This window comes from Pleuronectes platessa, chromosome 7 (genome assembly GCF_947347685.1).
Source record: "Pleuronectes platessa chromosome 7, fPlePla1.1, whole genome shotgun sequence".
In the NCBI taxonomy this organism is placed as follows: Eukaryota; Metazoa; Chordata; class Actinopteri; order Pleuronectiformes; family Pleuronectidae; genus Pleuronectes; species Pleuronectes platessa.
The window spans coordinates 11,361,835-11,374,183 of NC_070632.1; the positions used below are offsets into that span (position 1 = coordinate 11,361,835).

The 12,349-nt window shown below is 44.1% G+C and overlaps 2 protein-coding genes and 1 non-coding gene across 5 annotated transcripts in view; 2 read left to right on the plus strand and 1 right to left on the minus strand.

Moving 5' to 3' along the window:
- Positions 1-2,881, minus strand: part of fanci (FA complementation group I) — a 15,232-nt gene extending 12,351 nt beyond the window's left edge. The window contains exon 1 of the mRNA XM_053426055.1: positions 2,780-2,881. Within this exon, the coding sequence (XP_053282030.1) occupies positions 2,780-2,787 (8 nt within the window). The 5' untranslated portion in view covers positions 2,788-2,881. The remainder of the gene's footprint in view (positions 1-2,779) is intronic.
- Positions 762-834, plus strand: trnar-acg (transfer RNA arginine (anticodon ACG)). The gene has a single exon. It is a non-coding gene; the product is annotated as a tRNA-Arg (tRNA).
- fbxo31 (F-box protein 31) lies at positions 1,255-10,325 on the plus strand. Of its 3 annotated transcripts, XM_053426052.1 has the most exons (10): positions 1,255-1,710; positions 3,767-3,838; positions 4,422-4,508; positions 5,005-5,081; positions 5,577-5,744; positions 5,883-5,957; positions 6,086-6,195; positions 6,376-6,529; positions 7,119-7,492; positions 8,428-10,325. In XM_053426052.1, exons 1-10 carry the CDS (start codon positions 1,323-1,325, stop codon positions 8,648-8,650), a joined length of 1,728 nt encoding a protein of 575 aa, XP_053282027.1. In that variant the 5' UTR covers positions 1,255-1,322; the 3' UTR covers positions 8,651-10,325. The 3 variants fall into 3 exon arrangements, with proteins under 3 accessions (XP_053282027.1, XP_053282028.1, XP_053282029.1); XM_053426053.1 differs by lacking the exon at positions 4,422-4,508 and having other exon boundaries at positions 1,258-1,710; XM_053426054.1 differs by lacking the exons at positions 1,255-1,710; positions 3,767-3,838; positions 4,422-4,508 and adding an exon at positions 4,518-4,837.
- Positions 10,326-12,349: the final 2,024 nt, after the last annotated feature.

A 12,349-nucleotide genomic window follows, 5' to 3' on the forward strand; every position in this document is an offset into this window, starting at 1 on the left:
AGAGGAAAAATCCAGTAGTATGTTGTGCTGCTAACGGTGAAATGAATCTCTCTTCTTTTTTTTCTGTTCATGCTGAAATAAAGTGGATTCACTTGGTCTGACGTTTTCGATCACATCTTTATAAAACACCTCATTAGCTTCACACTACAAACCCCGGGGGGGGCTGGAATGTTTTTTGAGAGAAGATTCCAGATTCATTCACTAGACTGGCACTCAGTAGAGCTCAACAGAGCCGTAGAGGTTCATCTCTGATTCATGCAGCTTCCTTCTATCAAGTTGTGTGGTTATTGGTCCAGTAGTTTCCAGTAGTTTAGTAATAAAACCTCCAAACATTCATCAAGGAAATGTCACTAACATTAATAATAATTAGAAACACAACAGGAAATTAAAAGTAGAAAGAAATGTTTCTAGAATATCTAAATAGTTGACGGTTAATTTTCAATTGCTCGACTTATCAATTCATTTATTAAAAGCTAATTTCCCCCTGCTACTTAGTCTATAGGGTTTTTATATTGTGTTTTATTTATATTGTATATATTAGGGTTAGGGTTAGGTTAGAGGATGATGGTGTAACGTTACTGTATTGTTTTACATAGCATGTGTCACGTCATGTCGCCTGTACCAAGAGCCGCCCCTGGGAACCATAGAACCGCTGCTACAGTGGGTCGAGCCGAATCCTGGCCATGAAAGCCAACAGCCCTTGCATCAACCTGCAAGATGTAGCATTCAACTATTACACTACCCCCTTGTGGATCTTCAACGGGCTAGTGGCGCAATGGATAACGCGTCTGACTACGGATCAGAAGATTCTAGGTTCGACTCCTGGCTAGCTCGACTTTTGTTTTTTTTCCTTACCGTGAAGATCATTTTGACTATATATTAAAAAGTCTTTATTCAACGTCCACACTCTAACATTATAACAGTTCACAGGACATTTTAGAACAGTCTGAGGAGGACTCTGATCGGCACGGGATGATTCTGAAGTAGCAAACTGCAGAAGTTCTAAATAAAAACATCCTGTGTCTCTTTGCCTCCAAGTGTGGACAATCCGCCCGGACGACATCTCACATAACCATGATAGGGAACCACGCTTGGGGACTTTACATTCTAAAGGGAATAGTACGGCATGTGTGCGTTCTCCTGCGTAGTGACTCTCTGTGAATGTTGCGGGACGCGACGCCACTGCGCCGTTTGCGTGCGTCGCTGTGAGTCGCCGTGACGTCAGAGGAAACGGCGCCGCTCGTGCTCACGGGGGCAGGAGGAGACCAGGCTGCAGCTGACATGTCGTAGTGATGTAATGCTGCCCGCCTGGTGAACTACGGATGGCTGTGTGCGCCAGGCTATGCGGAGTGGGCCAGTCGCGAAGGTGTCGGAGGCGACAGCGGCAGAACCAGCAGGGCCAGGGGAGCGATTCCGACATGGACGAGGAAGAAGGGGAGCGGATCGTGGGCCAGCCGCGGGGAGACGTCTCCGGAGGCGCCACTGCAGGGCCGAGTGACGCCCGCGAATATGGCAGCGGCCGTGTCAACAGAGGAGGCTCCAGCACCGGACCCCCGCACCCGCAGTCGCTGTCGGAACTCCCGCCGGAGCTGCTCGTGGAGATCTTCTCCCTGCTCCCCGGAACAGCGCTGCCGAGCGTGGCCCTCGTCTGCAAGGCGTTCAGACAGATCCTCAACATGGAGACCATCTGGAGGAGGCGCTGCATCGAAGGTAAATATAGCGATCGTGTGTAAACCTGTCCCCGGCCCGGACAGCTTCACAAAGTCACAGACTGTTACCACCTGTGTTCTAGGATTTGTCATCAGGTTATCAGTTGTCAGCAGTTATGGTTCCGCCGGACATGTCCCCCCCCCCCCCCCCGAAAGCTCTTCTATCGATCAGTGCGGGAACCATGGGGGAATTAACCCAGCCAGTGCTTTACAGAAATGGAGCCCGGCCTCTCAATGTTGATAGGCCCGTGGTGATCAGTCAGGGTAAATGACAAGACTGTTGATGCAGGGCCGGATTCAGCCTATTGGGACAGGGGCCATGATTGTGATCAGCACCACCCCCCACCCCAGCATGACTCTAATGTTATTAAAGATTCACTTCCCCCTCCCGGCTCACTGCTCATTATTTTCAAAGAACCACATCAAGATAACTGCTGAGGCAATTAGTCAGTCGTAAGTTGTTTTTAATCATCAAACCTTTGTACAGTGTCGGTACACAATCACACGTACAACCCCTGTATGATATAATATAGTAGTGGCTATAAATGTCAGCTAAATCAAGTGAGACAAAGTTGTAGGTTAAAATATACAAACAAAGCCTCCCTGTTTATTGACACACCACATTGCCCACAGTGGACTCAAATATCCACTTTTGCATACAAGTTCCATATAATTTATTCAGGGGAGAAAATAGCACAGTATAACTGGCCTCTCTAGAAATCCATTTTGCACCCATCAGCCACAGCATTAAAACTATTGATGGGTGTTGTGAATAACAGTGACTATCCAGTTGCAAAGGGTGGGATTGTAGTAGGCAGCAAGTGAAGCTGATGTGTTGCAAGCAGGAAAAATGGACGGAGGATCTGAGCAACTTTGACAAAGGCCAAGTTGTGAGAGCTGGACGACTGGGTCAGAGCATCTCCAGAGCCAGCAGGCCAGGTCAGGTCTAAGGTTATTGCTGGATATGATTCAGCCACATGCTGACCCCTGTGAAGTGTATTGCATCTGTTGCTGGTAAACCCTGTAGTCCTGCCTTTCAGGTGGATGCTACTTAAACACGTACCACCTACCTGAACATTGTCGCAGACCACGTACAGCCCCCTTCATGGCATCGGTATTCCGTCGTGCTCAGGAGGGCTTTGAGGAACACGATGAAGAGTTCAAGGTGCCGACTTCTCCTCGAAATAACCCAGATCTTAATCTGATCAAGCAGCCGAGAGACGTGCTGGAATAACCGGTCCGGTCAATAGAGGCCTCACCACACAAATGCTGAAGTCCTGGTGCCGGATACCAGGGGACTCCCTCAGTACTTGTGGAGTCAATGTGTCACAGTTGCTTTGATGGCATGACAGGGACCTACACAATGTTACTCAGGTGGTTGTGATGTTGTTGCTGATCAGTGAATAGAACCCCACTTTATTTATCAAATAAAAGCACACAACATTTTCTCACTCCAGCTTCATAGTGGTGCCCTGAGGAATGCCGCCTGCTGAAAAGTTGCATGACAACCCGAATGCCACACACTTGGAGCAACATCTTTGTATCACTGAGAGAAATAAACAAACACACAAACATGTTTTTACCCTTTACAAAACTCTTGGAAAACGCTGTGAGCTAAAGCCCTGACCCTCAGCAAGCAGAACAACCTGTATCAGAGGTAAAGGGACAGGACTCCCAGAAATGAGGGAAAGGAACAAATCGTAGCTGTTCAAGGCAGATTACTGGGATCTAGTGCTGCAGCCTACAGAACCATTATCCTTTTATATCAGTGACAAATAAGGAACAGCCGTTTAGCTCACTTGCGTTAAATAAATCCTGTGAATCTCCGAGTAGCAGACGTGATTGGATGTCATCTGCTGACTGGAGTTTAAGTTAATGTGTAACTCGAATGGTTAACATTGTGAAATCGATAAATATGGAGATCATTGACTTCCCTGTTTAAATAACCTTCCTTGCTGTGTAACGGCGTCCATTACCACTAATGCTACGCGTGGCTTGCATTGCCCTAATATGTTTTTAATGTGATGTTGAGTCCCCTCTTGTGTTTCTCTCTGCAGAGTTTGATATGAAGGAGGATCTGAGGAAGGTGGAGGTGGGAGGAGTTTCTAGCAGGGAGCTCTATGCGAAACGTGAGTTGGATTTGAATACTATCAGCTCTCATGCCTCCCATGAATTTAATCCAGTTAATCAATTATTTGTTTCCTTCTCAATCCATCATAGCATTCAGCATTTGCAGTCTTTACATTATTACAGATCATTTATCATTATCACCTTTATTATTCATGTTCTCCCTTCTGTATTTTAACCATGTCTTCCTGTTGTGCAGCATGCTGTACTTTTAAAGGTGCTCGATGAATAGAGTCGTTATTATTCTCTATTTTGTGCCTGGGGGGGGTAGGTGTGGGTCTCCTAATGTTGACAGTGTTTTGCTGCAGATGCATTCCGGGCTAAAGCTGCTGTTGGCGTTAATATGGGTTCTCTGTCCCACTTTATCTCAGACCTGTGCCACAAGTTATTTTAAAACACTTTTTTGATAATGTATTTTCCCTCCATCTGTTCCTGTTTTGTAACACCAGCTGCCACGCCGGACAGAGTGTCTCTCTGAATAGATCATTCTTTAATTTTATGACTGAACTCATTAGAGTGTGGCACTGGACTGAGCGCGCCTTGCTCCGCGGTTGCTCTACACGTGCCTGTGTTGTGCCCCGCCAGGTGTCGACCCTCGGGTGAAGTCTGGGCGCTTCATGAAGCTCCTGCCTGACTACGAGCACATGGACTATAAAGACGTGTACACACACTGTATGTACACTGACCTCAAATGTGGATGGCTGAAGCATGAGGGGTTCTCTGTGTGTGTGTGTGTGTGTGTGTGTGTGTGTGTGTGTGTGTGTGTGTGTGTGTGTGTGTGTGTGTGTGTGTGTGTGTGTGTGTGTGTGTGTGTGTGTGTGTGTGTGTGTGTGTGTGTGTGTGTGTGTGTATTTCACTTGCAAGCAAACGGTTGCCTCAGTGTAATGCACCCTGTGTGAACAGTAAACGTGGTAATAAACCTCCTCTGCAGTGTTTGTTTGAGGCCGGTTGACGCAATGTGCTTTGTGTGTACTTTCCAAAACATGGCTGACAGGGACGTGGTCAGTTTGTCTCATTGAGTCCTTCCGGACAAACTTTTAAAAAAAAATCTCCGTCTGTGGATTTTAACTGCTCTTGTGTTTTATAACCATGCACATTACAGTAGTGTGTGAGTGTGTCACTGCAGAAACTAACCATTATAGTGTGATGTTGGGCTTTTGTGTTGCAGTGCTTTACCCTTACAGAAACATCTTGGGCATATGGCAGCCTGACATCGGCCCTTACGGCGGATTGCTCAACGTTGTGGTAAGTTTTTGTAACTCAATACAGATTTTTTTGCATTAAAGTTATGATATGTTACAATTCTTAATAAAAATGCTTTAAAAATAACGAGACCTGTGTTACATATTTGTTGACTTGTGAACTAAAATGATCCAAAATCAAGAAAAATCCCCAGGTTTCGTTTTACTTTCATAAACAACATATCACGAAGGAAAAAAACAGTGATAGCCAGTTAGCCACTTCCTTCCACTTTTTGTATTGGTCACTCGCAAAGGATCATGGTTATTAGCTGCCGTTTGTTGCGTAACATGAATAAAGCTTTGAAACCTTTTTACTTGGCTGTGAACATGATTTGCAAGTCAGGTTGATTTGCATCTGCGGTGGTGGTGAAGACAACAACTCCCATGATCCCACACTGCGTCAAGATAAAAAAAGAAATATTCAACTGCTTTTCTTTTGGCAGGAGACCTAAAATAATTTCAGTGGCTGATAAATTAATAAAAAGTTATTTTCTTTCAGGTGGATGGGCTGTTCATCATTGGCTGGATGTATTTACCACCTCATGACCCTCGCGTGGAGGATCCCATGAGAAGACGGCCTCTCTTCCGTGTCCACATGTTGGAGAGCAATAAGGCCACAGTGGAGTGTATGTACGGACACAAGGGTCCCCACAAAGGGGACATACAGGTGAGCGGTTGTGCAGCTCAAGAAGCACCAAAGAAATTGGCTTGACGGAAAAAAAATGTTGTCCAGTAATTTGAGGTCAGCGGCTTAAAAATAAGTAGGAGATCCTCCAATGTGTGTGTCATATTCCATTTTTTTCAGACTGGCAAGAAGGAGGAATTTTCAACCAAATGTAACCAGACGGATCATCACCGCATGCCAGGAGGCAGACAGGAGGTGGGTCCAGCCAGGGATCTGTGACTCCCTGAGATAACCTTTGTGTAACTCTTCATTCATGAATTTCAAAAGGAAAATCAAGCGTTTGTGCATGGACCTTTTGTGTGTGTGTGTGTGTGTGTGTGTAGGAGTTCAGGACATGGCTGGAGGAAGAATGGGGCCGGACGTTGGAAGAAATCTTCCATGAACACATGCAGGAGCTCATCCTGATGAAGTTCATTTACACGAGTCAATACGAGTACGAGAGTTTTCTTTACATCACACTTACTCTGTTTGTTTACTCAGTGGCTCTTGTGGGTTTAACATTAAAGGACGACAGAAGCATCATATATGTAGAGGTCGTTCTGAATTCTCTAGTGGATGAATGTATAACCCGACCGGGTAGACTGACTGGCATTCACATTCTTTCTCCCGACAGTAACTGCTTGACGTACCGGAGGATCTACCTTCCTCCTAGAATGCCCTCCGACCTGCTGCAGCCGGGCCTCTTCAAAGGGACCTACGGCAGTCACGGCTTGGAGATCGTCATGCTCAGTTTCCATGGGACGTCTGCAAGAGCCACCAAACTCACTGTAAGTTAGTGAATCATCGTGATCGGCTTTCTCAAAAATAATCTCCCCTTATGGTGAAGTAACCAATAGACTGGAAAACATGAGCTTTTTCACCCCGGACATGGAGCGATTTGATGCCATGCTGCACAGCATGAAGAACTGGACATCCTGATGCGCCAAGCTTTAGTCTCCTCCCACAACACAATGCGTTAACAAGTGTTGCACACCAATCACCTCTGCTGACAATATTACTATCACGTTAGCTCATGCTCTTAACTCTCCAGGATATCGTCTGTGTTTCACGAAATGGTGTTTTACTGTCTACTGAAGCTATTTATGGCACCCTGACCAAGCACACCGCGCTCAACCAAGGACTGGAAAACATGATAACCCTGCTGTGTTGGATAATCACAGGTTTCCTGTTAATCATTTAAAATCCTGTTAATGTGGTAATTGTCTTCCTCTTGCTACTATCAGCCAAAATTTTGATTTATGATTGTTATGCCTTTTGAAGTGAATGTTTTCACATACTTAAACCAGTGGATAGCAGCATGGATCCACCACAGTCCTCTGCTAGTGGTGCAATATGTAATTACATTCCTTCCTGCAGGGAGACCCCAACGTTCCTGCAGGGCAGCTCACGTTAGACGTGGACCTGAGCCGGCCCGTTGTCCTCCCAGACTTGGAACACCAGCGCAGAATAGAGGAACTGTCTCAGCTCGTACTGGGGGTACATGCGGAGGTGCAGAGGGAAACAGAACAGCGGGCCAAGGTTGTCTCTCCCACGGTCAGCGGTGCAGCAGCAGAGGAGGCCTGCGGCGGTGCCGGCGTGGCGGAAGGGTTGGAGGTCGACCATGGTGCCGGTTCAGACGGCTGCCAGCCCGACCCCAGCAGCAGCACCAGTCCTCTAGAGACTCAGCCGTTTGTCCTGCCCCTGGGGGTTATGGCTCGCAACGAGGTGTACCCTCGCACCTGCAGGAAATGGTAAGGACATGAACACAGTGTTAAATCCTCAGGTGACTGGTTGTACTGGCTCAGACACAGTGCACCCGTTGATCATGAGCTGTTGTAAGTTGCCTCACTGTTGAAAGTTCATTGCCAACAGGTTGAAATCGTATCTTTTGAATGTATTCCAGTATGTGTGAACAATGTTGGCTGAACAGCTGTTATGAGAGCTGTTGTCTGGAACCTCCGATTTTTTTTTTTACTTTAAGACAATGATAATTAATTTACAATAAAGAAAAAAAAGATTTTTGACCCTCACACTTAATTAAATTGGATGTAGTGCAAAATGGTGCAGAGCTCCCGCTGTGGTTAACTGTGACCAATCACAGGTATGACTTTGAATGGAATGATAAAAAACTGGTTTTCTATTCATACGCACGCACACACACACACACACACACACACACACACACACACACACACACACACACACACACACACACACACACACACACACACACACACACACACACACACACACACACACTAACACACAAACCGCTCCTTTATACAGCGCTCATTCTATCATACGACACAGCTGTTGGGCAATTTGGGCGTCCAGTGTCTTTCTCCTTAAGCATGCAGACTGGAATAGTTGATGACCTGCTGTAAAATGTAGATAATACTCATGGGTGAACAAAACCAGTTGTTTGGCTGTGACCGATTATTTATTACAAGCAACCTTCAAGAAAACTTCATAGGTTTTATATTATTTTTCATTATTGTATTTGGTTGTATAATTATTATTATTATCACCCACTCACTGAAGGAAACACTGCTGTTAGGATTGATAAATAGAAATTAAAATTATTAATTTCAGTTTATCTGCAATAATGGTTGCTATTAATAATTATTGAAAATAGTTATTATAAGTTAAAGCAAAGTATTGATGAATTGATGTTCCTCCATTTCAGCTTCTATGGGACAGGCCTGATCGCGGGGCACGGCTTTACGAGCCCCGAGCGCACCCCGGGGCTCTTTGTGCTGTTTGACGGGGACCGCTTTGGTTTCATCTGGCTGGAGCTGAAGTCTTTCAGTCTGTACAGTCGCCTCAATGACCAACTGGCCCACGCTCACGCCCCGGACATGGAGCGATTTGATGCCATGCTGCACAGCATGCAGAACTGGACATCCTGATGCGCCAAGCTTTAGTCTCCTCCCACAACACAATGCGTTAACAAGTGTTGCACACCAATCACCTCTGCTGACAATATTACTATCACGTTAGCTCATGCTCTTAACTCTCCAGGATATCGTCTGTGTTTCACGAAATGGTGTTTTACTGTCTACTGAAGCTAGTTATGTCACCCTGACCCAGCACACCGCGCTCCTGTTCCCATACGAGAACTTTGGAAGGTCTCTCAAGGCGACGTCAACACCTCACTTTTGCGTGACCTTAATCCTACGGTGTAGCATGAAAACAGGTCACAGGTTTTTAATTTATTTATTTATTCCCTGCAGGAGAAAAAGTATTTCTCAACCACTTATTATGGATCGAACTGTACGTGCCTCTGATTCTGAAAAACATGTCTGTACCTAGTAGTGCTTGAAGAGGATAAAGGGGTCCAATGTATTCTTATATATAATATTAATATTATAAGACTATATATATATATATATATATATATATATATATATTTAGTTTTTTAGTACTTTCAGTGCCCATCATATTGACCTGCATGCTGCATTTTTCTTTTTTCGATTTAATCATACCACACTCATAAACATTACCTGAACATGATGTTTTCGTTCATTGAGCAGCATGCCTTGCTTTTTTTAATTTTTTTTATTATTATTGCGTTCAAGACATCTGAATTTAGAAAAGACTGCATCTCAGGTGTTTTTGCCACAAATCAGTTCAAATCGTGTATTAAAATGTGTTAAGTTGCCTTCTTTATCTTCATTTATCCAATAGGAATACTGACTGACTTTTACAACTAGGTAATTTTCCAACCATTGACAGGTGGGACGTGCTGTCTTATCGAACACTGTAGCTTCAGCAGTCCGTTTTGGACAGGGGGATATGTTTTTCGTCCTTTGTACTCTAACCATATCTTTTCAGCGATATGCTCCTGCTCACGTTCCCACATCACATACAGTTTATATGTCACCACACCCGACAAGATATTATGTAGGTCTGAAAACTGAACTGCAATACAACAATATAATGTATTAACATACTGTGAATTGAATTATAGTTTCTAAACTATACAGTTTACGTGCTTATATAATCTTGGTCTGAAACAGAAACGTATTTAAGTTGTGGTTTGATTAAATGGCTGACATGTTGTTTGCCTGGCTTTGTGCCTGCAGAGATATTCCCTCCTCTCTTCCAACGTACTTCAAACTTGAGACCAAGCTTGCTGAACATTACCCAGACCAACGGCTCAAAGTGCATCTCAAAGTATCACGTGTCTGTGTGTCTCATTACGGCCTGATGCTAATGCCCGGTAGCTTCTTATTCCAAGTGCACTTTTCGGGGCAAAATAGTGAATCATTAAACAAACACTGACCAACACTTTTATATCAGCGTGCAACTTTACTAAATTTGCCGGGAAAAAAATTGCATTATGATTTCTTCTCAACTGAAGTACTTATTTTGAATCCATTTCCATGTCTGTACGCCCTCTGCACCCAGCTACTTGAGTGATTTTCCTTTGAAAAGTGTTGCTTTGTACTATTTTAAATGCCATTCGCCTGATTTAGTAAAAAACAACATGAGATTGACGTATTAAACTGCTCACATCCAACTTCAGGGAGCTTTCCAGATTAAGCACTCTTCTCAATAATAAATCAAAGAAACTGAAAAGAGCCCTGTCGTCTATGTTTCTATGGTTTGTACTGTATGTGTAACATTTCTCTAAAAATCTATTATCCCTTACTGTGTTTGTATAAGTGCCACTGTTGGAATTTTGATACTGTATCTCATAGTCCTCTGTGTGGATTTTGCATGTTCTACCCTTGTCTGTGTGTGTTTCCTCTGGCTTCCCCCAACAGCCCAAAGACCAGCAGGTTGGGGTTAGGGTATGTTCGCCCAGCGATACTCTGGCGACCTCTTCAGTCCAATGTTGGCTGGGATGGGCTCCAGCCCCCTAAATCCTTTAAGGATAAGGATAAGCAGTATACACAGAGCTGCCAACTCTCACGCTTCCGCCGTGTGACACACGCTTTTGCATGTTTTCACACGCACTCACGCCACACATCCAATTTCTCACGCCAAAAAAAACCTGGATCTTTTAAGTGAAGCGCATGACTAAATCTATTTTAACTTGTTGACGAGACGAGACGAAAATGTTGGTGGTTGACTAAGTCACGATCATTTTTTAAAACATCATCGTATCAGGCCGTCATGAAGTACCAGGAGCGGGCGAGTGTGTGTGTGTGTGTGTGTGTGTGTGTGTGTGTGTGCCCCAGATAGCGCACCGGTCCCGAGGCTCCGCCCCCCGCCCGGCGCACTCGCTCAGAGACACAAGACCAGAGCTCCTTCACCTGAAGGAGCTGGTCACTGACTCACCGGCTGCTCAGTGGAAACAGTGAAAACACAGAGTTTCTCTGGTCTCAGCTGATCAGAGCTCAGCGTCTTGATCAGAGCAGAAGCTGCAGTTGGTTTCTACCGAGCTGCAGTTTCTGTGTCCGCCTCCAGCCTGACCTGCTCTCACTTTTCGTTTAAATATTTCGCCAACTAAAATATATATTTTTAAGCTATTAGGCTGCAGCTATATGTTTTTATTTATTTAAAAATAGGGTACTTCTTATTTCATACATTTTCCACAAATACGGGGAGGACTCAAATAACCCTACAAAGGTCTGTGTTTAATTTATTTCAAAGTAGGCCGACACTTGCCTGTGTATTTTCTTCTCTTCATAAGCGTTTGGTTTTTCCTTTGTTGTAACAGGTAAAAATATCAATCAAATGTCAACAGTTTTCTTTATTGTTGTTCGATAATTTCATAAATGCAACAAACCATAGTTTAGTATAGTATAACTTTATATAAAACTTTATTAGCTTTGTTATCAAATATGTTTTGCGGCTCCAGACAAATTTTATTTTGGGGAAGAGGGTCCATTGTGTTGCTTAAAAAGGCTACTGTTTAAGCACTTTATTTGTTGCACTTTTTTGTCTGATGGAAAGTGTGGTGGGAGGCGAACATAAATCATTAACTGCTCTTAAGAATACAATTATTTAAAATATAGGTTAGGTTTCAGTTCAGAATTAGTTGAAAACCATTGTAATCAAAATGTCAATCAACCTACCTTGGTCAAATCTTAAACAAAGGTCTATTAATTAGGCTATATTGTGGTCATTGAGGCACAACAATAGTTTTCTGGTTGAATGTTCAGCTCAAGGCTAGAAGGCCCTACAAGTCATGATCAGAGGAACATGAATCAGAAGAAGTTCAGGTATTGCACATCTTTAGCATACCACCCAAAAATCCACTAGAATGCAGGAAACAACATCTACTTAAACCAACATTTCCTGGGGGTGGACCTTCAGCTATGTCTTTGCGTCACAGAATGTAACCAATGTTGTCCATCTCCAGTCGGCCGCTCATATCAACGACTTCGGGCCCCAAAGGCCACCAGAATGCAGCGAACAACATGGATACAACGCCAAATTCCAACAATTCCCTGATATTTGAGCCACCAACGTGTGTGGCTGTGTGCGCGGCAAAATGTTGGTCACCCCCGACAAAATCTCACTCCAAGGTTTTTTGAAAAGTTGGCAGCTCTGTATACATAACATATGAATGTTAACCCTAACCCTAACCAACCCCAAGGGTACAAACCCATAACAACAAGAATCAAGAAAGTACTACTAAATTGTTAGTCTAAAAA